The sequence below is a fragment of the Acanthopagrus latus genome, chromosome 11 (genome assembly GCF_904848185.1).
Source record: "Acanthopagrus latus isolate v.2019 chromosome 11, fAcaLat1.1, whole genome shotgun sequence".
Classification (NCBI taxonomy): Eukaryota; Metazoa; Chordata; class Actinopteri; order Spariformes; family Sparidae; genus Acanthopagrus; species Acanthopagrus latus.
The window spans coordinates 4,004,111-4,032,065 of NC_051049.1; the positions used below are offsets into that span (position 1 = coordinate 4,004,111).

General features: G+C 43.4%; 1 protein-coding gene and 1 long non-coding RNA gene across 7 annotated transcripts; one reads left to right on the forward strand and one right to left on the reverse strand.

Annotated features, from left to right (window-relative positions):
- Positions 1–258: 258 nt before the first annotated feature.
- btbd8 (BTB domain containing 8) lies at positions 259–27,914 on the reverse strand. 5 transcript variants are annotated; one of them, XM_037113900.1, is made up of 19 exons: positions 27,804–27,914; positions 26,833–26,981; positions 25,183–25,362; positions 22,825–22,949; positions 22,367–22,481; positions 20,105–20,194; positions 19,271–19,351; positions 19,073–19,169; positions 17,473–17,561; positions 16,363–16,465; positions 15,690–15,872; positions 15,407–15,577; positions 11,854–11,983; positions 10,821–10,882; positions 8,933–9,476; positions 8,173–8,257; positions 5,806–5,924; positions 3,863–5,719; positions 259–1,582 (listed from the first exon to the last, which is right to left on the reverse strand). In XM_037113900.1, the coding sequence occupies exons 2-19, from the start codon at positions 26,934–26,936 to the stop codon at positions 1,083–1,085; spliced, it is 4,635 nt and encodes a 1,544-aa protein (XP_036969795.1). In that variant the 5' UTR covers positions 26,937–26,981; positions 27,804–27,914; the 3' UTR covers positions 259–1,082. The 5 variants fall into 5 exon arrangements, with proteins under 5 accessions (XP_036969795.1, XP_036969793.1, XP_036969794.1 ...); XM_037113898.1 differs by having other exon boundaries at positions 15,690–15,893; XM_037113899.1 differs by having other exon boundaries at positions 17,473–17,564.
- Positions 15,781–20,103, forward strand: LOC119028219. Of its 2 annotated transcripts, XR_005077629.1 has the most exons (4): positions 15,781–15,910; positions 16,602–16,773; positions 19,065–19,196; positions 19,469–20,103. It is a non-coding gene; the product is annotated as an uncharacterized LOC119028219 (long non-coding RNA). The 2 variants fall into 2 exon arrangements; XR_005077630.1 differs by lacking the exons at positions 15,781–15,910; positions 16,602–16,773 and adding an exon at positions 16,780–17,322.
- Positions 27,915–27,955: the final 41 nt, after the last annotated feature.

The following is a 27,955-nucleotide window of genomic DNA, read 5'->3' on the forward strand; positions in this document are numbered from 1 at the left end:
TTAATTATATGTAACAGTTTATTTAAAGTGTTACCAATAATATAAATGTATTAAGGTAGCAAAGGCTGAGGAAAAATACAGGGGGTGCAATAGTAGCTACAGCCCTGCACTTCTTTTATTTTCTCACATTACATTATTTTGGGACACAGCTGTGTTTGTACTTATTATACTAACTGTATTAATTTACAGCAGCTGTTGGACTTCTTGTATGATGAAATATCCCTTCACTTGTTTGGGTGTAAACCAGACCAATCCAACTGGCAGCCCTTTAACAAATCAAACCAAAAACCAACTTCTAAAATAAAATAAGTGCATTTTTTTCCCCCTACTGTATTTAAAATGGTTCTTTTCCAAATGGGAATCTTAATAAACTAAGCAGAGAAAAAAACTAAAAGCAGCATTGTTTTTACACCATTAAATTATGTGCTCTATAGGTCAGACATAGTTGTAAGTTATGTAAAAGTCTTGGTAGTTTATTAAAAATCTGGCCTTTCTTTCAGCCTGACAAGTAAAATGTCTGCTGTGTGCTGCGTAAAAATGTTGAGGTGTAAAATTAAAATTTAAAAAAGAGAGAAGGAATAAAAAATACGAGACAATATTTCCATGTGCACCACATAATCAGTTAACAGTGAGGAAAACTTTTCATTTTTCAGAAACACAAATCTTTATTTTCAATATGACATTAAATGCAAGCCAGTCGGCCAATATTATTTTTCTTTAAGAAACTCCAGTCGACCATATTATCAGAAGACTGCCATGAGAAAGAAATGATTTTTTTTTCATTACTCTATTTTTTTCCAGAGCTTTGAAGCAACATCGATTTGAACAGTCAAACATACAAAAATATCAGCATGCATACGAGCCCGTCCGTGTCCAGAAACACTCCAGAGGGCGTGACGGGGAATGGCAACAAGCTGCTGCAAAGTCCACAGTTCTGCAGAGTCTAGAAGGGAACAGATGTCAAAAAGCGAGAGACAGAATAATTCTTTATAAATAATGATAAATTAAGACAAACTTGATGTTAAGACGTTCAAAGTTCAAAGAGAAGGCGTCAACTGTCCGGCAGGCTCTCCTCTGTGCAGTCAGTGATGTGTTTCCAGTTCCACGATGGTCCACTCCCCCTGTGGAGACGCAGCATCTTCGGGGGAGAAGCTGGTCACCGTGATGCTGGTGGAGGAGTCCTCCATGGGCGAGATGAGCTCCGCCCAGCGTTTGAAGGTCTCCTTCTCCGGGGACAGGAAGCTGTTTGAGTCCAGGCAGTCACGTGACAAGGACAGCGTCTGCTTGATAAGGTACTGGGCCAGGTTGAGCTCCTCAGGCACGGGGTTAATGACGCCCAGATTGGACTCGTGGTCTGAGAGGAGCTGCCTGAGCAGGCTCCAGTCCCGCTCTGCAAACTCACTGCTCTTGTCATCGTCCCTTCTCTGCTTCTCTTCCTCTGCCTTCAGTTTAACTTTCCTGTCCTTGTCCGAGCAGTGCTCAAAGGCTTCTCCCACATCCATCTCGTAAATGGGAGAGAGGGCTTTGGATGGCCGGCGGTCATGTTTGCAGCTTTGATCCAATCTGTCACAACCATTCTCCCCTAAAAACAATTGACAATACTGCAAAATGACAAACGGGCATTCTCCTCCACAATCGTCCTTTTTTTTTTTCTTTTTTTCTTTTAACTGCCTGCTACAACAAAACACCGATTACTGAAAGTTTACCCTTAATGCAACTGTGTCCTTTACAAGATGTACCATAGTGAAGATGGGTGAGGACAGAAGCGCGTGGAAGCGGTGACGTTGTTGGTCACGTTATGGTCGGTTAGACGGCGGTACCAATTTTAAATGTAATCCTTCAAACATCTCCCATTACTTCAGATATGGACCTCAAGGGGAAACAGTTGCCTTAAAGGTAATGCACAGAGGAATGCTTTTCTGAATGCATCTCTTTATCCACCTGTTCAAACAAAGTAAGCCATGCATTGCCAGCACCAGTGAACTCTGCATTTTGTCAGGAAGTAACAGTGATATGTTTTGAGATTTACGTGCAGGTCTTTTGAACGAGCAGACCTCATGAACAGACTTTAAATACTGTCACAAAAAAAACTAAAATGCAAGCTTTGCTTAGCAGCACAAAAGATGGAACACCACCCAGTTTTTCTTCTTCTTTTTTTTTTTTAGACATTCTTTGTGTTTTTCTATTTTCAACAATTTCAGAAAAGGTAAAAAGATGGAAGGAACTGAATGATTTACACGTTTGCATCGGGACAGACCTTCAGTAATGGTGCAGCAGGATTTCTTTTTTGTGAATATGATAGTGAAAAAAGAGAGACATGGCAGCTGCTCTAAAGACACATCACATACTTTACAGAGGAGGCTACTGACACTACACAAACCTACCGAACAAAAGCTTATAGACAACAAAACAATCTTCTTAAAGACTATTTGGACACAGGTCTACTGGGCATGACAAGGTAATGCATAACAGAAAAAAAAAATGATGCATGGTATAGGGATGACAAATAAATATAAATAGTGGCATGCATATGTGCAGTGCAAAAACAAAGACAAAACAAACTCAGGAAGAGGTACATTCTCGAAGAAAAATTAAACAGCAAGGAGATGCACGGGAAAAGTTTCCCAGTATAACACACTTTTCTGAGAAGCAGTGGCTTCACTCTACAACAAGTTTGGAAAAAAATCAGTACTCGCTTTTTAATTTTACCTGAACACAAATTTTAAAGGTGCGACGTATAGCATTTAAAATCAACAAACCCTTTGAAATTAATTATGCGATGTTCGTGTAATTACTGGAGACAAACAGACCATCGCTGAGAAGCCGAGCAGCGCCGCGATGATACACTCGTTGCACCACAGTCTACAGATTTGTTTGTGCTGTGTGCCACTAGAGGAAGAGCTTAAAGAGCCAGAAGCTTGTGTTTCTCAAACCGCCGTGGGTGTAGCGGAGGAAAAGCCAAACATGTTTATCCTTTACAATAACGCTAAAGAAAAGAAGGAACCAGGAGACACATCTTCTGAGACAAGGCGCATTTATGGGAAATGTAGTCTGAATTTTAAGAAAGCTTAAGCTTTTATAAATGTCACTCTCGGTGGCATGACGTGACACCCTCTCAAGAATGTTCTGTAACCGTAACAGTATTTATACCAACAAACCACAATTAATTTGGCAATGATGTGTTGATGTTAGAGTGCTACACATTGCACCTTCAAATATGTCAAATTATTTATGGCTTAAAAAGGCCAACGACTGTTCCACTGCATAAAAGAAATGACAAAAATAATCAAAAAATCTTATCTTTATGTACATAAAAGTGCATTTATACTGTATATCTATGTCACAGGCCTTGTCACAAGGCAGATTCTTTTTGACAAATACAATTGTACGATCAGTCTTAGTGAAGAGTACACTGCTTTTCCCTTTTTTGTGTAAACTGAGTTACCAAGGCCTAATGCCTCTGACTAAAGGTAGTTCAGTTGTTTTGAAGTTTAGGTTATCTGTTACGATGAGACCGATCTCCATCTTTAAAAGGATATGAACGTTGCAAATTCAAATTCACAACAGCTACACATCAATGGGTTGAAATGAGAGAAAGCTTTGAGCTATGAAAATATGATCCCCACTGATTTATTTGAATTTGAACTTTATTTATAACTAGTTATTAAACTAGTATGATCAATGATATCCTTTTATTCTGAAAGAGGGATAGGTATATGCTGGATGTGGGTAAGGTCTAAGGATCAGAGCAAAAGGGAATGAAACTCTTGCAGGGACAGACTACAGCTTCACTGATGGAGTCTAGGGAAAAGAGATGGGTTCAGATTTGGGGTCTAGGAAGAGTCCGTAGATCATACATTACCTGCTGGAGACTGTGCAGCATGTACAGGAGAGTCCCCTGTCAGCTGAGGATCATTTAAGTCTAGATGTAAATCAGCTTTCTTGCTTTCGGAGGGATTTTTGCGCGGCCCTCCGTTGTATTGTTCAGTGTGCCGCAGATCCAGGTGGCATGGGCGCTCCTGGGGAGGGAGGTCTCTCGTGTCAGCATCAAGGAGAGGACTGCTCGACTTCACTCCATCCTCCTGGATGTGATTACTCTCCTCCCGCACAGGATCCTCGATCTCCGTAAGGAACACGGAGGATTTCCCTTCCTGTTCCTCGCCGTGTTGTTTGTGCTTCACACCTTCGTTTTCAAGATGGCACGGCAGGTGGTTCTGTTGGTCACTGGTAACTGTTGAGTCAGACTCGAAAACATCACAGGGAGTCACAGCGTCGTCGGGCTGCTGAGGTGGAGTTTGGACGCCTCCCTCCTCTGAGCCCAACTCCTCACACTCATCGACAGAGAGCAACACCGAGCGGCGGAAGTTAGAAGACGACTGGTAGTCGGGCTGCTCGTTGTCCTGGTCCGGAACGTCGTCATCAAAAGCGAGGTTGACAATTCCCTGATAATGCGGAGAGGCTTCAGTTGGTGGAGGAGCCTGACCTGGAATCACCTCAACCTCAGACCTCTCATCCTCAGTCGCCTCCTCATCTTCATCTTCCTCCTCCTCCTCTGAGGAGAAGAGCTGGTGGTCGGGCACGCTCTTTACAGTCACCGTGGCCTCCACCTCCGAGTGCTCCTCCTCCACAGGAACCTCCTCTCTTTGCAGCCAGGAGCGAGGACGCTGTCTTACTCCCTCCTCCTCGCTGGTGGTCTCCGCTTCTCGCCCACGCAGCCGTACCTCCACCCTCAAACCCGCTCCACCTTCGTACATCTTCAACTCCTCTGGGGTGCTTGTGTCACTGCTACTACGACCCAAGAAGTCATGGCAACGCATGGTGCCGCATTTGGAAACGCCTCTGTCGTTGGAGCAGTCGTCGTCTTGCGAGCCTCCCGCGTCGTAGTCCTCTGAGCGCGGCTTGATGTCGTCAGAGGAGGTGGTGTGTGTGCTGCCAGTCTCAGACTCCGGGCTGACCTGGTGGTGGGTGCCACTCCAGGAGTCTTCTAAGGGAGTGTCGGTACTTCCCACGCTGCAGGGGGTGTCTATGGGGCGTTCAGTGTCTCTCGGTGAATTTGGGGTGTGAGCAGGGATGCCAGCGCTTGAAGACTGTTTGCCGGTGCCTGCACTGGCAGCCTTTATCTGGGGGATGTTGTTAGCTGTTGGTGTAACACTGTACTCATCGCCTGCACCCGTGATATTTTCTGACTGTATTTCAGTCTTCTGCTTCAGGCTTGATTCCACTTGTCGAGTCAGAGGATCCCCCCCGCCCTGGCTTGTTGGCTGTGTGTGCGCTGCAGGACGATCAGAAAGCGCAGCCTCTGTACTATCTTTCTGCACATTTTCAGCTGGAGCAAGCTCAGACTTACTATCTACACTTTTACCACTCACTGCCTCCTTTCCTTTGGTTCCAGGTTTCTTGGAGGCAGCAACAGCAGCTGAGGTTTTGGAAGTGCCTCCAGACTTTGGAGAAGCTTTCTCCATCGATAATTCAGTTGTACTTTTCGGCTTTGATCCAGACTTGGCAGCAACTACAGAAGATTGCTTGGAGGGGGCCGAAGAAGCTTTTGCTGGTTTAGCACTGGATTTAGCCGAGGCTCCAGCAGCTGAAACAGGTTTTGTGATCTTCTTTTTAGACACTTCACCTGCAGCTTTCTCTGCTGCTGAGGATTTCAATCCGTCTTTGCTGTCTTCCTTCCTGGGGGAAGCTGGCTTTTTCATGGAGGGGCCATGCTTGGAGACTTTAACAAAAGACAGAACACAGCATTAATTCATTGCTATGGTAAACTGACAGACATTTGAATCCATCTGACTTTAAACAGCTCACCGTGGTGGTCTGGCGTGCCTCGCCCCTTAGTGTCTGCTCTCGCTGCTCCGGCAGATGATTTCTCTGCTGCACCAGTCTTCACTTTGCCACTTTCTCTCAGGCTTGACTTATTAGTAGGACTGTGGAAACCATAAAAGAATCAAAGTGACCACAAATGCTTTAACCACAATGTCCCGATCAACCAATACCCCTTACTCACATCATCACCGAAAGATATTTATGAGAAGAGCTACAGAGAGAGTAGATCATGAATTAAAACTTCACACCAGCAGAGGGCAGCAAAGGCTTTTCTCCCATTTAGTCAAGGTCAAGCTTCTGAGACATGAGCTGATTATCAATGCCAAAGAATTTTAAGTTGCTCCTTGTGTCCTTGTGAAGGATGTTCCACCCTGGTTTTTTAATAAAATCTAACATCAGGAACAAAAGAACAGATCTCAGAGTGATCTTACCCCGCTGCAGTTTTTAAGAACCTAACTTAAATCACGATAGTTGATGATATTACAGGTCAGATTGTACAAAAAAATACTTGTAAGTAATGAATTTTGTCACATGATTTCAGGTTAGATTTCAGGTCAGGTTAGAGGTCAATGTTACCTGCTCCCATCTTTGTTTTTTAGTGAGTTACACAGCTGATATGACCAAAATCCAGAATCGTGACATCTGGAAACTACATAGATAAACTTTTAACTATACCATCTGTTTGTCTGCAAAAGACGCCAATTCAAAGATGCAACCAAGATGTGTTTTATCAGGCCATCAGCTATTTATTGGCAAACTTGTATGGTTGCTTTCCAGGGAGACTATTAAATATTAATGTGCTTCCAGGACAGATGGAGTTTGGATGCTGCTGACTGTAAAACGGATATTTTTAACACCTTTGAAGAACAGATAATAAGGCTTGTCAGAAAACACAACACAGCTGCTTTTATCCTCCCGACAGCCACATGTGGCCTAAAAAAGACAACAAGGTGATACTGTGCTGCAACATCCATCTTATTAGGCCTCCGCTGACATAACTGAGCACGCAGTCTAAAGTATGTTTGTTGTTTTGTTTCCGAGGCCATAAGTGATTTAAGCTAATGGGGGCTGAATGCATTGGCATTAAGCTCATATTGCATCTCAGTCTGGGCAAGCAACTTGTTTAGACTCAGTTCAGGTTCAAATTGCAGCTGTTCAGGCTACAGTGTAACCTGACACGTTCAGTTCATTTGTTCTTGCTTGAGAATTTTAAAATGCTCATTTCAGTGTAGATGACAGGTGGCATTTTTTTCATTCTGTCCAGATAACAAATGTGTTTAAACTAAACGAGGGGTGGTTTATAAGTTCATGGCCTAAAGTAGAAGGAAGCAAAAAACCTTCCATTTTATTTTGCGACATAATCCCCTCCTACATTTACACACTTAATCCATGTTTTGAGGCACACAGATCCCTTCTTTATAGAAGTTGGCATCTTAGACCACCAGAAAGATCTCTGCAGCAGCGATAATGTCTCCCTCACTGTCAAAATGGTGAGCACTGAGCTCCTCCTTCATCTTGGGGGAAGAGGAAGCTGTCTAAGGGTGTCAAATCAAGTGAACAGTGCGGGTGTTGGACAAGTTCAAATCCAAATTCCTGGATGGCCGCCATCACTCCTATGGACATGTTCATTGTCTTTTTTCCCTCATCTTTTTTTTTTTTTTTTTTTTGGGGGGGGGGGGGACAATTTTCAATTACCTTAACAGAAATACCACAAAAGCTATTAACTTCAAACTTTCTGCATAATCACCAGAAGAGTTGAGCTGCATGTGCGTGGATCGAGAGCTGTTTAATGCATCTCCACCAACCTTAGACCATGACCTTATCAATTACTGCTCATACTTCAAGAGTTGGTTTCTCTTAATGTCTCTCTGACTCACTAAATCGTTTATGTCCTTGTGATGTATCTCAAGTACTTAGCAACTAAAAAGTTTAATTTCAATGCTACATTTTCCACTGCCCTTTTGTACTTGGGAATATGTAAAACTGACATAGAAACTACTTAACTTGTGAAATGCCAGACAAAGTCCGAGTGGTGGGTAAAACGGAGTTCATCCATCTAGAAAATTAGAATTTTCTCAAATGCGTCTTTTATTTTATACAGTTGTAAATTACACTTACATTCATCCTGGCTTATGTGCAGAAAATGTTGACCAGAGCTTGAAAGATTGTGAAAGAAAATCTCCCAAACCTTCACTTGAGTTACATTTATTTATTTATTTTTTCAGATATCAAGCAGTACACGAGGACATCAATTAGACCTTTAAATGTCACACCAAGCAATTCAGTGAATAGACAGAACGGATGAGAAAGCACACGGATAAGCACCGTAATGATAAGTGTAAAGCTCACCTGCTCGTCTTTGTTGTGTCTGATTTCTGAGGTTTTGTCAGTGGGGATTTGTTCACCGGCTTAGTCTGGTGTTTGGGCTTTGCACCTAAAAAAAAAAGCAGACAATGAGCCACATGCACAAAAGTTTGTCAGAGCAGACAGTTTTGAGCACAAAAAACATGACAACACTGTCTGTCTTTTACATATAACCCTCCATTTTTCTCAAAAATGAACCAAATAATCTTCAGAGGAGCAAGGACACATATTAGGGTGGGGTAGTGTGCTGATGCTGTGTGAGCTCACATCACAGACGTCACTTTCAGGGTGGGGTGCAGGGACACATGCTGCGCCAGAACCAGCAGGGCAGACAGCTGAGGCCCACTTCAGCCGAGGATAGTAATATCAATCGGGATTACCCGCCGCCCTTAACCCACCCTCACCACAAAGGCTCAAAGTGATCAGTCACACCCCCCTGTGTGACAGCTGTACAGGGCTTTGACCTCTGCCGTAAGTTTGTACACTGATCCCAGCAGGCTGCCAAGGACAGCCTCATGTGCTTTGTTTCCTGATGAATCAACATTCATACATGACACTGCCCTTGCCTTCCAAAAATCCCTCTCGGCCACAGCACAATATTCATCATACTAATTAGTCTGCGGGTTCGTTCATATTCCAGCTACAACACTACGCCTGGAGCTGGCTTGGCTACAGTGATGTCCTACCTTGTAATTGGTGTCAGTCACAATGATTAAATGTAAAGAAGTCAATAAAGAGCGTAAACCTGGGATGGAGTGAGTGTCGTTGCGAGGGCTGCTGGCACTGTTCTCTGGCGAGGCGCTGCCTGATGTGGGTGAAGCGCTGGGCTGAGCATGGGTGGTGCCAGCAGTGCTGTCAGCCCTCCCTGCCGAACTCTTCTGAGCCTTCATTACCGTTGTCTGGCTCGTAGATGTGCAGCTCGGGGGAGACGTTTTAGGCCGTGCACCTGGGTTTGGCTTCTTTTCCTGCTCTTTAGCTCCATGAGAGCTTCTGGGGCCATTGGCGCTGGCTACATCTCGCCTGGCCCCTGCAGCTCCTGTGCCATTAACAACTGGTGTGCCAGCTGATGCAGTCTTTGCTTTTGTTGCTACACTTCGGTCTCCTGGTTTCTTCACACTCTTCGCCTTAGACGTGTGGCCGTCTCCCTGTTTGTTAGCTGTGCCCAGTCCATCAGACTTCATGGCTGATGCGGCACTACGGGAGGAAGATGTAGTGTTTTCAGACACCCTGTGGGTCCTGTGCACAGGAGGACTCTCAGGTGCAGATGAAGGGCATCTTATGGCCCTCGACTACGGGAAAAAAAACAGACTCATTAGTCATGGAACTGTAGGCTCGGATTAATCAACAAATAACCAGAGGGCAGCCATAGGAAACTGAATAACATTAGTGCAGATTAGCACAAGCCCCTGGAACATGGCACTAGAGAAGATGCTGTTCTCCTCACCACCTACACAGTCTCTTCTTTATATGGTCTAATCAGCAAAGGAGGAACCAAATCACTGAAGTCATTAAAAGTCTCAAGCAAGTCTCAAGTCCAATATCATAAAATATGCATTTCATAATGTGTTCTTCACCAAATGTTTTGCCATGTGTTAAATTTGACCTGCAAGTTTTGCATACTGCAATCCACTTCTTGCTGCACAGCCCACAGATGCAAACCTGATAAAACTTGGTATAATTTATAATCTATAACAGGAGCTTTAACATAAAGTTCTTCATGGTTTTCCCCTGCAGCTTGAATATATTCAAATAAAGTGAATATAGGGAATAAAGTGCTGACTTGCTGGGAATGAATAGTGTTAAAGTTAGTTGATTCAGGAAATGAAGGGAAATAAATTGATGTGTGGGACACGCAGGGGTTAAGATCAAGTATTCAAGTTAAAATGTCACGAGTCGCTTGTGTTTAGGTCGCAAATCCTTCTTCATTTTGTCAAGTCATCTAATTCATGACTTGAGACTGACTCGACTCTGCACCTCTGCTGATCAGTCAATCAAAATCCTCCTGTTGCATTTATTCTTACATTGTTTAATTTGATCTGATTTATTACTTTAAGGCCTTCAGCACATGAAGATGAGAGGAAGAAACTGAGCTTCTTCCTTGTTCTACTTTTGCAAACTTTTGCAACTAATCAAACTGGGAACTCATAATTGCCTCTCCGTGTCAGTGGAACAATTACTGCAGTGAGCCGTGTCTTCCAGGTTCAGAGAAAGCCTAGAGAGTAGAGGAAAGTTCCTGTTTGGATTGCATCAATCTACTCCTGAGAGATCTGCGGGAGCTCCACTGCTCTTAACCACTCATGCCTAACATCTTGGCAATGCACAGTCTGGATCACTTCAGCTGAGCTTATCTCAGCTATACATCTGCTTAGAGAGGCCCTGCTGCTCATTTCATACCATATCTCTTAGCTGTGAGGGTGGGGCATTTATGACATATGACATCCGAGGGCCACAAACTATAATCACTGTCAGGGATTACACAAACTAACATGGATTTCTCTGAGCTAAAAACAGCATCATAAGTTCACATCATCAGATAATTCAGAGTCAGCGCTCTGATTGATAAATAAAACTTCAGTCTCTTCCTCTCTCTGAAACACAAATACAACTTTAAATGCATCTTTAGATGATTTTACCTGTGAACTAGTGAATACAGGCTTTTTACCAAGTCTTCGATTGTCGCCTTTATCAATAGCATCTGTCAAAACAAGGTAGACAAAATCAAGAAAGAACCAGTTAGTATTTTGCCAGCTAAACAGACTCAAATCTAAGAATAACACAGACGAAAAGGGCTGCACCATTTTTTTATCAACACGCCACTAAAGACCATCATTATGTGAGCTAGAGGAGCAATTCTTTTCATTCACAAATTCTCCTTCCCACACCCTGTGTTTACCCTTTGGTTGCTTGACCATTTGCAAACATTCAATCAATGAATCGATCAGTCCGCCATGTCTGGCAAGGACTGTCCAAACAAAGCACAGCTATTTCTATACTTTCCATAAAAAACAGTGTCAGACCCTCTTGATTTATCTAATCTAATCAAAAGCCAAATGAGTTGAATTTTACTCAATTCGCTAAAGAACATGTGTAATGTTTGCATGTGAGATGTGGAATCCGATTACACTGGCAAGAAATGTACCAGTAATAGGCACACGCTGATACCAGCCAGATCAATTATTCATGCAGTGCATTTCAACACATTACTAGGTCAGCAGTGAGAAAACAAGATGTTTTTTTATGTATTTGTGGAGGCTTCTAATCATGTGCAGAGCCACAAAGACGGGAATCCTGCCTTTCACTCCCACCCGTTCAAACAAGCATGGCGTGTCTGGTGCATTTACCATGTTAGCGTCCACTCATCAGCCCAGGACAGTTAAATAGGTAGCTCACATAAAGCAAAGATTCACAACAACAATAGTCTCCAGTCAAACAATAAATGTGTTAGAAGTGGTCAAGCAGCTGCGTAGAAAGAAGTGATTAAATGTTAAATCAACCAACAGCATATGCTCCAAGGGCTTCAGTTCATCTGTAATGATGCAGAGCCACTGCTTCAGCGCCAGACTGGGTTAGAGAGGAAAAAAAACCAAAAAAAAACATCCACACACACACACACGCCGCAGCACGAATATCCTGTGTGGGATTAAAAACAAGGATATCCTTCCTTACCTGCTAGTATCCTCTCTCTGTGTTTGGAAGACAGGGTCTCCCATCCCTGCGTGTGGCGGACTGCGTAGAAGCTCTGGAGCAGGAACGTCCACAGCCGACCGCGTAGCGTACAAATCTCTCGTCTGAACGGCTGGAGAGAGAGGGAGTGGAGAAGAATGGAAAAGGGGTGCGCTACAGCACAGGCGAATCAGCAGCTGCTTGAAGAACCTTTCGCCATGGCAACAAATACCCCTCCCTCCTCCCTTTCTCTGTCCCTCCCTCCCCCCTCAGTCTCCGTTGCAGAATCCACTCGAGCTCCCTTGAGTGAAATCAGTGATGTCAGCGGCTGATGCCCATACTCCTGTTTCCACGCCTGATTATAAAAACAGGGCTGGAAGGTGGGGAGGAGCTATCTCTACCTCCTCCTCTGCACTCGCCACACACACAGCCAGATTAGCGAAGGCCGCTGGCACATGTCACAGTCTCCCTCGCCCTAATCCATTCTGCCATACTGTACCGTATTTACAGGGGTTATGCGCTTTAACTTGTGCAGCCAGGGTCACTTTCGCCTGGAAGTCATCTCACGAGCTTAACCTGCCCTGCTCACACAATACGCCTTGTCACTCTGTAATCTCTGCACCTCTTCACCGACACAGCTTACAGTTCAAGACTTCAACTGCGCAATTTAAATGTTATACCTTATGCCTTTTTGTCTACACGTATCTAAAGACATCCACGGTGAATAATGGAGTTGGTTGTTGGAGAAATGATTCATTCTGGCATTTAGATACGGTAATTTGCTCTGTTAAAAGGTCAAATTTTGATGGAAATTGGGACGGGAGGGATGATATTTGTGTAACTCACTGGCTACAGGGGGAGGGTGGGGCTGTTTCATCTCTGTCGTGTGTTTTTAAAGGTGACCTGTGGAGTTTTTGACCTCTAGCAGCCCTGTGTGGCAGTTTTTCTTAGTAGCTCCCTGCATGTGCACAAGGACGCACATGCACTCAGGTTCCTGCCAATGCTTTTACACTTTATCACTGATTTATATGCTGCAATGCACCAGCGAAGGAGGAGAAGAAGACCGCTAGCTGCTAACATGAAAGTAAACGATGTAGAATTTGAATACTTCTCATCTCACATGAGACAACTTTTTCATTCTCTTTATCATTCTGAAGAATATACTGATTGCAGTATAATGGCCACATATTGACAGGTTAACTATAGTAGGACGGATGTTTCCCACAATAATGAAGGCGGCATTACAGCGCAAAGGAAAGCATCAGCAGGTCTGCAAACAACACAGGAAGAAACACTGTTTTCCGGGGTCGTTCTCCCCATTTAATGAACAACTGGAATAACTGTGGAAAGTCTACACTGCAAAACAAAAAGAAATCCACTGACTGAGGAGACAAAGAAGGAAAAGAGGGAGAATGACAGAAACCGATTTAAAACACGAGTGAGCCGATGGGCATTCACTCAATGGAAAGCGTGTCAGTATTGTGTTTCCCTTTACCACTGGGACCCACGGTGGCTTAAAACTAACGATGTCTCCACTAGTTCAGTAAGTAAAACCTCCTGCTTATGTATCAATACAACCAGGTGTTTTCCTCAGCCTTGTCAGAGCAATGAGATCGGGGTTTCTAGGTCAAATTGGGATTCTTGTGGCTGTTCTTTGCTTTGGACAGTAGCCAGTCTGCTAGCTGTAGCCGTACTGCTAATGCTGTGTTTGAGACAGCAGCAGCAACAGTAAAACCACAGGGAAAATCAGGGAGCGATGAACTGGCTCGGGAAAGGAACAACAATAATTCCTTACATTTGTTAGACCTCAAAGATACACACAGTGAGGTTTGGTGGGTGGAAGCCTTTAAACACTACAGCGTTTAGTATGTAAAATGTATTTATGCGTCAATATTTTTTTTTTTTTTTTTTTGGTCCAAACATTTGTTGTGGTCCTGAGTACTTCCACACAAAAAGTTAATTTTACGTAGCGAACAAGTTACATCATTTTTTTTTTTTTTTTTTCAGAGCGATGTTGATTTTTCTGAGCTTTCACACTGCAAATGAATGCATCAACCAATCGTGTGTGAAATGTGTGAAACAAACATCACATCACAACACAATGAGTCACTTTAACAACATACCAGTGTTGCAGATTCACACACTGGAGCAATGCAATGAAATTCATGTCACTGATGTTGTGAACTGCTTTGATGCGAGTATCACAAATATTAGCGTTGTTTATCTGTCACATCTGTCTGTGTGAAGGCTTGACCACTGAATGTCAACGTTACTTTTGTTTATACGCGAGAAATCTCTACGAGGGCCCGTTAAATGTAGCCAGGGGCAGGAAGTTGATTCATGCACATCTTAGAAAAGCTTCATTTCATGTATACCACCAATATTTTCTTAAGCAAACACCAATTTCAAATTCTGTATCCCTGTCCACTGATAACTGACATTCACAAGATAGACCTTAGAAGATTCGTCCAAATTAAATTACAATAATTCATTTACAAGACAGATTGATAAGAGACACAAATTGGCAGACAGTAAGGCCAAAGTCGTGTTAGCGCATAAAGCCAATATTATAAGGTTAAAAATATGATGTCGTGTGATATCTTGTTCTACAGATGCCTCAACAGTGAGACAAAATAAATAAACCAAACCATCTATATTAGAGTGGAAAGCTCCTTGTGTGCAGTGGGTATCCAGTCTCAAAAAAAACATTCAGAGGTACCTGATAATGAAGCACGACAGGTGAGGCTAGTTTCTCCGAGAGGTTTCTCTTCAGTCTATGATTAAATGAGACAGTTGGAGTTTGGGCCCATGTCTACATAACACTGCCTCAGGAAAAAGCGCTGGGCCCAGTCTCTTTTTTTCAGAGCACTGTGTGGCTGCCCTTGAGCACCTCTACTTGAAAATCTCCCAAATGTTTAGAAAGGTGCTAAGCTTATCACCGCCACTCTTGTTCAGTCAACCAATCGCGTACCCGTTTGGGGAGGTACTCTGCACCCGTCACCCTGGTAACCAAGAAAATGCAGAGGAAGCTTGTTCGGCTGTGACCGTCTATACTGAGCTTTATCAGACATCATAACATAAATCGAGACAGAAAAGTCCATTTGAGGCGGGCAGACTGTCTGGACGCCAAGTTTTTCTAGTGAGTGCTGTGCTTATATGATCCGCCCTCTGTTACCATAGCGTTAACAGATGTCAGTCAAAACCAGCGTGCAGCATTTGTTTTTTTTTTCTCACAGCACAACCTGCTGCTCCCAAACGCTCTGCCAGCACTTTAAAAAACACAATGTGGCCACGAACACAGAGTTTATCCAAACTTCATCCAAAATCATGTTAATCAAGTTAGAAATAAATAAAACCGTAACTGAGTTTGCTCACTTTTTCAGGCAGTCAGGCAGTAGTGTGGTTGTTTTTGTTGGTATTCTGGTTTGACTATATTCCCACTAGCCTTAATGAACAGGACTGAATGGGAAACCGCACTAAACAGATTAGTGTTAATGGTCACTGTCTGCTCTCAAAAAGACAAATGGTTCAGTACAAAGAATCTGCTTCATCTCACCTCCTCTTGTTTCTGTCTTTCCAGCTCCAGCAGAGGGTCGTCCTCCATGTCATCTCCACACAGAAGGTACACGGCAGCGAAAAGATCACAGCAGTTGTCCACAGTCACACCTTCTCTGATGGCTGAGCAGAGCTTCTTCAGCAACGTTGGCTCTCTGGTAAACTCTTCCCTCTGTAACAGCATGCAGTAACAGATACTGAGAAACCACAGAAACGTCTGCTAAATGTTTCCCAAGGCAGCACAGTAAAGGAGACGGTGTTAGCTTGGCGACACTCAAGCTTACCCTGCGCAGGTCCTGGAAGGCCTGAGTGCGGATGACTTTGGGCAGATTCTGGACGATGACACTGAGGCTCTCCTCCTGCAGCTCTGTGGCGAGACTCCTCACCTGTTGGGCCCACTTGACTTCTGGGAGGCTGCCAATCAACTGCTCAGTGCCACAGAGCGTGGTAACGGCGTTCTGCACAGTCTGAGTGGAAACATCTATGAGCTAAAGAAACTCTCTAGGTGAGAATACAAAATAAAGTCAAATGAACACAATCCCACACACAAAGCATTCTTTCATTGCTGCCCGGGACCTATTGATCAGCGGAGGGACTCCCCAAGTTGTGTAAGGCTTCTTGGCCAGCTCTGATTCTCAAGACTTGCCAAGAGTGAACAATAGTACATCTGTCTTCTTTGCTAACAGAATGCGCACCACCTCCTTTGCAGTGATGAGAGACAGACTCTAGATTCAATTATCAATTACAAGCTGGATCACTCCCCATCTGTCTGCATCCACAATCATATTCTAAATTAGCCTGTCTTTAATAACTGAGAATTTAATAAAGGTCATCTTTGATTAGATCATGTTTGACTTCCCTTCCTGTGGAAAAAAAAACCCACTGCAGAACGGGTTGATGATATTTGTGCAATTACATGAATACAGTAGAGCTGATGACCCTGAGGGAGGAACTCACCATGGTGTCAGTTACAGCTGTCAGACAGGCTCTGTGGAGCTCAGGCGACAGGAGAGAAAAGTTTCTCTCACACCACGTCTTCACATAATGATCAGCAACCCATCTGAAAACACACATCCAAGAGTCACTGGAGACGACTTGCTTTTAGGTCATTCTAAAAAAAAAAAAAAAAAAAAGTTCAGTGTCGGGGTTAATTTCACAAACTTCGTGGAGGTCTTTTACAGTGTATGTTTCTGCAGTGTAACCCAGAGGAGGCTCTGAGGCTTTGAGCAGCCGTCGGCAGAGTTCTGCTTGAGGGAACAGCAGAACGTGCGAGGATGAGAAGGTCAGTAACGCACTGCTGCACACAGCGGCGCAGCTCGGCCCGCCGTCACACTCGCATGACTCATCAGACTCAGAGGAGACAACACGGTGAGGCCGCGTCCCCACACACCCACACACCACATCAAATCAGAGCCAGCTCACAGACTCACTCGACACATCCTATCCTCCTGACCTACATTCACACACACGTTTCGCTCGCTCACCGCAGTGTGCCAGAGCGTAGTTAGCTTGCAGCATTATCAGATAACAGGAGACGTCAAACCATAATATGCACGACAAGTGAAAAGACGGCGAAGCGACCTATAACCTACAGGAGTATAAATACGCAGACACGACAATATAAAGATTACAGATTAAAAGTAAATAAAGTGCACAGGGAAGCATGCAAGTGTTTAAGTTAAAGCAATGAAAACAGTCAGGAAATGTGCCTGAAGTGTAATTAATGAAACAGATAGTAAATATTGATCACATTATTCACATTTAAGTGCTGTTTTGAAGCCTATTAAAGCAAATTGCTTTACACAGCTATCAGACCCCAGGCTACTTAATAAGACAGAAGTATGAACCCACATGCTGGTTACCTAGCAACAAGATGCAGATGAAACACGCGGCGGCAGAACAGCGACAGGTAGAAATGTGTGTTCAAACTGCATTAATAATTCATTTCACGGTCAAGTTTGACAGCAATTAAATTTTTTTACGACCATTAATTAAACCGTAGTGATGTAATATTTTTGACGACCCCGAGCTGTAACACATTTGTAGAAAAACACATCCGAGACTCACCTCTTGCACAGCATGTGGAGATTTTGAAGGCCCACAGCGTGTGTGAGGGACAGACACTCGAGAACCGTTCTCTGAACCCCATCAATCGGCTGCTAACACAGCAGGGGGGAAAAAAAGAAAAAGGGTGTATTTATATTTATACAGTAATGGTAGAAAAGATGGCTCTGTGATTTAGAGCAGCTAAGTAACTAGCACAAAGTAAAATGGGAATGAAAAAAGGTGTTGAGAGGAGTGAAACAACACTATTATTGACACCGAGTATGCAGCACCAAACAAAATCAACAAGTGTGAAGCCAAAGGAACAAACATGGGATTTGTTCTTAGTGTTTCAGCTGCGATACTCCACGTACAGCTGAATCACTGTTGGTGTGGACTTACAGGGGAACACACTGAAGTGTCTTCCCTACCATTGCCTTGGGCGCCCCCTTGAAATAAACAAAATATTTTATTTATGTTCTTTACCACTCGGTTTCAGTTCAGTTTCGTGTGAGAGTCTTTACTGTGTTTTGGAGTCATTTAGTGTAGTTCTAGTTTCTCTGTTCCAGAACTTATAACCCGAGTTATATCTATCGGCATGGCAGATGAGGAGCTTCTGCAAAATAAGAACCATCTTTCATACAATATTGTGTTTGAATGGTGCAAATGGAGACAATTTATTGGCTATTTCAAACAGATCTTGCCAATAATTTTTGGCCTCATTGCCTGGCACAGAGTAATTCATGTGGATTTTAAAAAAGCTAACTTAAAAAATACTGTTAGTCCGGTCTACATTGGCATTCAAGCAAAGAGGGATTAAAGTGTTAATTCTCAGAACAGTACTGGTGAGGTGGTAGGTTGTAGAATGAAAAATAATTAATAGGATGTGATGGAAGCCAGTTTTTGTTAACTAATTATGTAGGAAGTTTGCTGGTGTAGTTCTTTCAATATTTCACATTCTGAGTGGATTCCCGCAAATCAAACGGGAAGTCTTTTAAAGTACATTTAAGAGTTCATTCAGCCCTAAATGTTCTGTATTAATGCTGAAAACCGATTCTGTGGCTTGACATGACTGAATGACTTGTGAAAACAATTGTAGTGACAATCACAGAAAAATAAGATGACGGGGATTAACCTTGTGCTGCTTCATAATCTCAGTTGCACGTACACTCAATGGATTCTTCAGTGCACGCAACACATGCAAGTGTAATGTAATCTTCATTGTTTACAGACGGGATTAAATCTTTTCATCTGTTGCATGCTACGCTGGCATATGTCCAAGTCATAAGTCTATTTTGATTTATGCTTGCGTTTAGCTGAGCACATTTTTGCTGCAAAGAGGGAGAAAGGAGTTTTATACATTCATGGACAGAGAGCAATATGAAGCTGAAAGATGTTAAATTCATCATTTCAAAGGTGACGGTATAATGAATGTGTGAATATTGAAAATGACTTGATGTTCAGTCATATTTGTGCAGCCCTAGAGTCAATATAATTAAAAGATAAAACATGCTACATGTGTGAAACTTCCTGACACACTCACAGTACATATAGGAAGGTAATAATCTTGTACAAACATCCATCAAGGTATTCACTAGTTTTCCTTTCGTACACAGTAGCTGACCTTGGGGAAGAAGCGGCAGTAGTCTCTGGTCAGAACCATCTCCACCACGTCTTTCAGCCCCTCCAAACCCAACATGTCTGCTGCCAGCACCACCTGACTGTGGGACAGGGGACATCAAATACAGGTCAGTTTGTTTTCTGGGCCCTGTATTCTAATTTTGGATTTTCGTCTGTTCACACACACACACACACACAGTACCTGGAACTGGCTCCAGCTGGCAGATCCACAATGGCGCCGTACATGAACTGGAGCAAGATCTCCATCTCATCTGGCCTTAAGCTGCAATGGTTAATACGACAATCTGTTTACAAGCCAAATGTCCCCTAGTACAGTCTACTGCTCTCTACATGAGTCGAGGAATTTTCTTTTCTGTCTGTGCTGCACATTTTTTTCCAGGAATAAAACAAAAGACTGAGAATGGTGTAAACACACTCTGTACATCATGCAGCACTCAGCCCACGTGACTGCAGCCTGAGGGCTACTTCACAGGTCCCCCCCCCCCCCCAAACGCCGCATCAACGCAGCCGCTCTCCATGATGACAGCCGCGTCTTCCCCCGTTACCCTCTGATCAGTGATGCTGAGGCGAGTGGCACGTCTAACCCCCGGAGGAAAAAGAAAAAAGGGCTTCATCCGCCTCTGCTGCTCTGAACGGAGACTGCGGGTGGTAGGGAAGGCGTGGGGGTGGTGGTGCAGGCTCTTCAGCAGCCAGTGGGTGAAGAGACATTTATGTGCCTTACATAGGAAACATCACAACCTTGTTTGGTGGAAATCTGAGCGAGCCATTTGAGATTCCACTGGCAGTGGGTGGTGGCTTTGTGTGTGTGTTTGGGTGTGTCAAGTTGAAACATGGGATTGTGAGTGAAACCCCATCCTGTACAGAGCCACCTCCGTTGCACCACATGAATAATTGATGCAGCATGTGCGGTCGTTACTGTTACAGAAATGAAATGTGGAGTTGTTCGTCCAGGAATGGAGGTGTGTTATTGATCCCGGTGACCTGCTGCGAGGTGACGCTGATGCACCGGTCTTACCCTTGCAGAGTAATGCACTGTCTGGAGCTCTCCATCCAGCTCCCGCTCAGCATGGCTCGGAAGTACTGGGACCTCGCGCACAGGATTGCCCTAGAAACCCAATAAAAGCAGGCAGTTGCATGTCAGATCCACCCAGCCTTTTAATATTTCAAATGTCATGTGGTGGGCCCGTGTGTGTTTTTAAGTGGCTTTGAAGTGACATGCCAGAGGACAGAAAATTACAGTGTGTGTTCTGTTTTCTCTGGAGAGGGTGTTTATATTCTCCATGGCTTATCACAAATGGTCTGTCACTGATATGGAAATATGCTGCTGCTGAGGTGTTTATAGCACTTAATTAGCTCGACTATAACGATAAGGCTGGTGATATTCCAAAGCTCATGAAACCAAAACCAAAACCAATAGTGAGCTGATCCTACCAACATGTAATGAGTGTTACACAACCTGATATATCTTCTTCCTCTGTGCCACAGAGCTCCACTGTCATCCAAAAGAGATGAAAAACACATCAGTGATCAGCTGCACTGTGAAAACTATTACTTTGAACACATACTGTAGTTTCATATCCCACATCCTGCTGCCAGAAATACTCACCAGCATGCCAACTGTATTAATCTGCAGCTGAAAATAGTCCCCAAAAAATGCACTGCTACCTCCCTTCCTCCCACTGCTGAAAATGACAGTGCCCTGCTGTTATAAGGGGATAAAAAAATGAAACTATATAATCTGTTTTTTTCAAAGGCTTCGGTAGGAACTAATATGCTTGAGGCTAAAACCCACGGACAGAGGAGGGAAAGCAGAGGCAGTGACGCACGGTTGGTTTTGTTTTGTGATTTCATGGGATGGAAAATGTCGAATAATGCCAGCATTTTCTGTAAATACATTGCAAAGTCTTAATGAAGGGTTGGGCTGCCCTGCCTGATGATGCATGCTGAAACTTTTAAAGCAGAAGTAAACTTTTTTACAGCCGTTTTGGTCTCTATAGCGACTTTCCTTGTCCGGGACGACGGTAAGGGTTATATTCTATATAACTCACTCATTTAAATCCTATTAAGGCTTAAAGTTATGAATAATTAAGGGCATGGCTGCTTCCAGTGGCAGGTAGTGTTCAAACTGCTGACCATAATAAAAATGATGTCTCCTGGCAAGTTTTTTGTCTCTTTGGCGAGTGTGAACCCTCAGCGGTGCAGCCAGAGCAGGAAAGACGATGCAAGGTAACAGAAACCTTTATAGATTTTTTTTTTTTTTTATCACTTTTATACTTGGATATGTGTCTAAATACTCTGAGTAAGAATTCTGACGTGCAGTGGTGCTCGATAGTACGCTTTCTTGTAGGAGGTGGGAAATTTTCAAGTTGTAAGTTGTGTGGAACAAATTCTACTCAGTGACTGCCAAGAGCCCCCACACTGAGTTTCACAATGTCTCCTCTGAAACTTGTGACATTATGGAGACTACTTCAATGTTGCCATAGACATGTCAATAAAATCCTAAACTGCCTCAGTTGATGTATAAGGCATGGTGTTGAAAATATGTTGAACTGTATAATAATCTTGAGTTAGATACATTTTTGTTTCTTTTATTTATCTTATTCCAGGGAACATATTTAAAGTCAAACAAGTTTTTTTTTCCCTCTGTGGAGAGAGACAGATTTTACAGGTCTGGACAACTCGTAAATTCTTGTTTAAGGATTCAAAATACTCGATTTGTCTTTAAATCTGTCCCCATGAGTGGTTTTATGCTGTTTTCCATCCATCATTTAAAATCAGTTTCATGAAAAGTGTGACTGTTTGAGGAAGACGGGCTCTGTGCTTTATGCCTCTCGGGACACATGAAACTGTGATGTAAGTTAATGTTGAATTTACTGTATCTCAGGAGACGTATAAACATTAAAGTATACGGTATGGGCGTGGGGCCGTGCTGTTAGCTGCTGTCTGGCGCAGAGCGGCTAGCCCTCGCTGGCTGCTGCTCCCCTGAGCAGGAGCCGGGAGAAATCTGTCTCCATGGTTACCAGCTGCTACTACTACCTCTGCATCACCGAACGACCACCCACCACCGGCAGGAGTCAAGAGCAGATGTGCGACCTCTGGAGTTTTTTTTTTTTTAATTTTTTTTTACATCTGGTAAATGTGGCAGTGATGTACGGAAGCAGACATGCTCTCATCAGGTATGCCACCTTTAATGACACACACAAAAAAAAACAGATGCTGCGCCTGGATACCAGAAGTATGATTAAGGGGGTTGAAGGGTCGACATAAATGTTTATACCTGTGGCAGGAGAAGACCTGCTCAGCAACTTGGATGGTGATGTCACACTGCTCTCCCCTTTGATACAGACCCAGCAAATCAGCTCCGAGTCCCGAGGCTGGCTCAAGAACAGCATCTGGAGAGAGGTTAAGATGGATGAGGAGGAAGAACAGGAGGGAGTGAGTGATGAAGAGCGGCTTTAAGTGTGCGAGACACATAAAGGTGAAGCACAGGTAGCTATAATTAAACCACTTTGCTAAAAATACTTTTAAACAGTGAAAGGAAATGTTGAAGGACAGCTAAACTGTGCATAACCCACAGCATCGTCGTGCTGCAAATTAGCAGTAACGACTAACATGGATGCAAATGAGATTAGCTCTTAAGTGGATTATGGCTCAGATAACATGATGTGAAGAAAGGGGAGGGATGGGTGCAAGTGAATGGACACATAACCTAGAATAAACCCTTCATCTGTTTACCTGAGTCAGTGGAACGGGTCAGGCCTGACGGGTCGGGAACAGACAGAGTACTTTCTGGCAGCGAGCCCTCCATGTCTGGGATTATTTTAGATGAGCGCATGCTCTGGTCTGCTGTGTACACTCGCCTGCAGGGGGGAAACTTGAAAGGTTAATTAAAACAAGGCCTTTCACACATATTTGAATTGAAATCTCATTTGATGCACTGTGACTCCGGTACACAGTGGCCAAACACAACCTGAGCTCTGCAGGGTTTTGTGTTTTTACTCATTTTAAAAACGTACTTTTGAAACACGTTGCAGTACCCTTGCTAGTTTTGTCGAGTGTGTTCCTGCTCACTGTTCATACATCTGTCCATCGTACCGAAAATCATAAGCTGAGCATCCTAAACATCCTCTCCTACCCTCCAGCAGCTTCCTCCACATCCTGCAGCGGGATTCATTTAACATCAACTCACCTAAGTTCTCCCAGTTCATGTCATGGATTTTTCTAGAAAAGATTCACGTGGAAACTTCTATTAAATTCGTGGTGCCTTGAAGATCCCATGATCAAGTGATCTTGCAAATCCATATTGCCAGGCTTCCAGCTCTCCAACATGTAGTGGCTGAACAAATCAATGTCCTCTGAAGAACTACTGGGAGCCAGAGACAGCAGCTCAGGCTTGATTTAGATGTTACAGCCTGCCAGAGAACCGACTGTTTGTTTGAAAACTAATGCGGTTCCTCAAGATGTTGCAGCGTTAGCATCAGTTATATCAGAACTAGTGAGTATATTTTATAAAAAGACGAGCAAAGAACAGCACTGAAGGCTTTTCTTGCTGGTAAAGATGTTTTCACTCTACTTTTGACTGTTTCAGCGAGAGTTTGATTCGTCAACTGCCTCCACCGGTGATCATGCTCTCCTACTGTTGATCTGATTGGTCGAAAGAAGCCTGTGATGGATGCTGACAGACAGATGGTTCATCCAATCACCCGCCAAGTATTCTTTCTAGTGACGCTTTACCAGATGGTTCTCTGAGACAAAACCATCTGGTGTGTCAGGTTATTGGATATCAACACTTTCTAATTAGAGGAGTTTAAGTTAATCCTTCTTGGGAAACATGCTGTCAAAATACCTTAAAAAGCTCCGACACAAGATTTAGTGAGGTCTGAAGTAAGTACAGGTAAAGAAATATTCAATTTTATTAATTTGATCACTGTCAAAACATTCTACAAGTATTTATATTAAAAATATGTTTCAAATCATTCTGAGGGCTTCTCGGGATGTTAAATCCAAAATTCAAACTAACCCAGTGATAAATATGAATATGGTGAAGAACATATACACAAAAAAAATCACAAATTTGTTAAATTTTTCCCAGAAAAAGACAAACTTATAGAATAAAAATCTATGGAGCAGAACTATAGGATCTTTCAAGGTTCTCGAGAGAATAGTGACATGAATTGGAAAAAGTTTAGAGTTTTGGGTGAGCAGACAAGAAATGACAGGCAGGATCTACAAAACGCAGCTGAGGGATGAAATGTCTCCTCCGGTGGGTCCTGCGTCTCCTCCCAGTCAGTCATGCCCACAACATCTGCAGTGGGAGACAGCCTTGGAAGAGCTGGGCATCCATATTTACTGCCTACCTTTGGATACTAACAAACTGTTTCCTTGGAGCAGATTACTGAAAACTGTCATGTCTTAAATGTTTCAAATGTCTTATTCCCATAACTTTAACTTTTCTATTTAATTTACATCCCTAACAGAAAAAAAGGGCTGAAATACTCACATGTAAGAAGCTGTGCTAAACAATGGATCTCACCTGGATCCCTAAACTCAGCAGTGTTGCACTTTTAATGAGTAAAAGAAGCTTTAAAGAGACTTTTAGGCTTCATCGAAGTGTAACCAAAACAAGGAAGACTCTTTCTTCTTGTCCTAATTATAAATTGCTAATGAGACACAAGACTCAAATCGGCGGATCAAAGACTTTTCTGCGCACTGCAGAGTCGTGATGAAAAACACACTCACTGCTGCACTACAAACTTACAGCAGGCGATTGTAAACGCTGTTTTTCTGGATTCGTGTGTCTCACTACTAATATGAAAACATGATAGGCGATGTATTATTTAACAGCTGCAGCATTTGCAGTGCTTCACAAACATGCAAACAGCAGCAAATCCTCCAGATTAAAGACGGTGTGCTTGGCGCCCTCTGGCAGACAGACTGTGAAACTGTAACACTCCCTGCACATCCTCTGCCAGAATGAACTCCACTTTACTTAAGCTTTCTTTAAAAAGGGGCAAACATAGATTGTATATGTATATAATAGACAAATGCATGTAATAATTATCAAATTAACAATCACTTGAGCCCACTGCCTACCTGAGGAAGTCTTTGAGCCCAGACAGCTCATACTGAGGCACATGGATGATGGCGGGGTCGCTGTGCGCCTGTCCCCGAAGAACAGAAGGAGCTCTGGCCAGCAGAATGGCTCTGTGTGCTCGGAGTGAGCCGGAGGCGGCGTACAGAGTAACATCAGCCTCCAGCTCCTCCTGCAGCAACCTGTGGAGGTACATGACGACTCTTAATCAGGAGCAGTCCCCTCAAAATGTCTCTTTAATAACTGATGAAAGGAAAAAAAAACATCTCTGTGAATCAGTGGTGTAGACTAGACAAAACAAACTTAGAATTAGAGACATGTTGGTAAAACGTTCACATTAAACATCCATTAAAAAGCCCAATATAGAAAATAGACAAATGGCAAAGGCCCCCCTAAGCACACTTTACAATCTATGAGACTCAAAGATTAATCTTTTGGCCTACTTTCCCACTTCAGAATAACACAAGCACAGTCCTGAGGCGGTCCATTTCTTCATCCCCATCATCAGTTCACGTCCTGCCTCCATGACTGATCTGGGTGACCCAGAAATCAGTCAGCTCAAGGCCAATCGGGCGGTATGTGTTCGAATGTTGGTGCTGTGTCCGTTAATGTAACGCGCTGATGAGAAGCGCCCCGATCTGATGAATCACTCGTGCAATAAAGAAACTCGTGTCTAAAAACCCCAATGAACTGCTCAAATCCACGTGAGCGTCCAGTTATCAGAGAAATTCATTCAGCTGAACAGTCAATATCCACTGATCCTTTCATACAGGGAACAACTCCGGTATACATATAATAAAGGACACAAATGTTAAACTCTGTTAATCAAAGGATGTATTTTGTGGCATAGCTTGAGTTTGGAAGTCTAGCAGTCTATCTCTGTGGAGGTTTGAATATAAAAATTGTAGTGAAAGTAACCAAAAGATGTCAATTTCCATGACAACTGAAGAATATACATCTGAGGAAGACTTTGAGATACAATTAGGAGTAATTTAGTGCTTGCTTTTCAATTAAGAAAAATGCTTTCAAAAATACTGGTTAAAATCAAAGCAGCAGAGGACAACGTATCTTAACTTTCAAACCAACTATTGATCAAGATCTTAAAATGCTGAATCACACAATTCCTACACTGCAGCTGAATCATTAGACCCTCCCTGCTGCCTGAATGCTGAAGTTTGTTCCCTAAACGCTGAAGTTTCAATGTCCACACCTCCAGTTTCTTTGAGAAGCTTGCTAGAGTAAACTGCTTTGTGAGATGGGTACTACTGTTTGTGAACATAAATAATTCAATTGCCAGAGTGCCCCTTTAAAAGCTTAGAAGCAGTCCATGATGTTGGATTTTCTTTTTGTCAAAACATTGTTAAACTTGTTTTATATGCAAACACTGATGCTGAATAATCTGAGGGCAGGTTCTTTTGTACCGGTTCACTATTTCTGACTGCGTCATGGCAAACCCCTCAGAATACATAAGAGAGGGAGCAGCGGCAATAAAAAGATCATAAATCTGTGAGTTTCTGCAGTTTGGAAAGGCTTGTATTGCCTTGACTGCAGCGTGAGAACTTAAAGACGCAGATCTTTCCTGTTATTGACGTTTCCAAAGTCAGCCTTTGCAGTTTCAGCACACACACACACACACACGTCACACGTCTTACCCGCTCAGGTCTGCAGACAGCGCCGATGATAAGCATCTCTTCAGCTGCTCCTTGTACTTCCGCTCTTTGGCCTGGAACTCTCTCGCAGCCTCGGTGGTGATCATGGTGCGTTACTGTCTCCAGGGCAGGGACGAGACGGAGAGCTCAGCCTGGGGGATTGATAAGCAGAGAGAAGAGGACAAGAATAAAGTCAGGGGCAACATGCAGAGACAGGCTGTCTATACACTGCACAGCTGTGACAAACATGCCTGCTAACACTGCTTTTAAATCAGTAAACTATTCCTGTTTTACACTGTTACATAGTGCTGAGATTCACATGATGCCACCTGGCTCCCCTGGGTCACTTGACCTGTTTACCAGCACTGCAGCCCAGAGGGGCGCTGTTTGACCAATTTCAAAGGGGCGAATGGGAACAGATGACAGGTCACAGCCCGACACAGATTTACTATAACCCGAAAAACATGATGTTTTAACCTTATTATCATTACTAGCCCGATGTTAGCTCATGTTCTATTACCAGCTCCAATCAAACCTGACCTGCTTCCGCTTTGCTTCCAGGAGAACACACCTCTGATAACATCACCCAGAACAACCAGTTTATCTCCGTGTCGTGGTGAGTTTAATTCATTCAGAAGGAGCCTTCGTCCGAAATAAAAACACACTCTTCCGCCTTCACACACACGGACCTGTGCTAACACATGTATTTGCCCTCTCTCTGCTGGTTTCTGTCGCAAGCTAAAAAAAAAAAAATTACTACTCTCGTTTTTTTTTTTTCCTCCTGGCAGCTAGCATGCTAACGCTAGCTAACACGAGCGACCGTTAGTAGTTATTTCCCTCCTTGAACCTTATAAACCTCAAAGCCCGGTGGAGCAACAGACCTGTACGACTTAATCTGAATTAACTGTCTGTTAGTATGAGGCTCGGTAATTAGAAAACGCAGCCTATGTTAATAAAAGGGCTGACCCACTGACCGATGTTGTTGACATCACTGCTGCACGCTGTTCGCCTCCCTCTAACACACGGTTCGCCGAGCAGACAAGGATCGGACAAGCTGTCACAGCCCGGAAGCTGTGGCGCATGCGCAGTGCGAGTGAGCAGGGAGGCCGTGCCCTCCAAGGTGCCT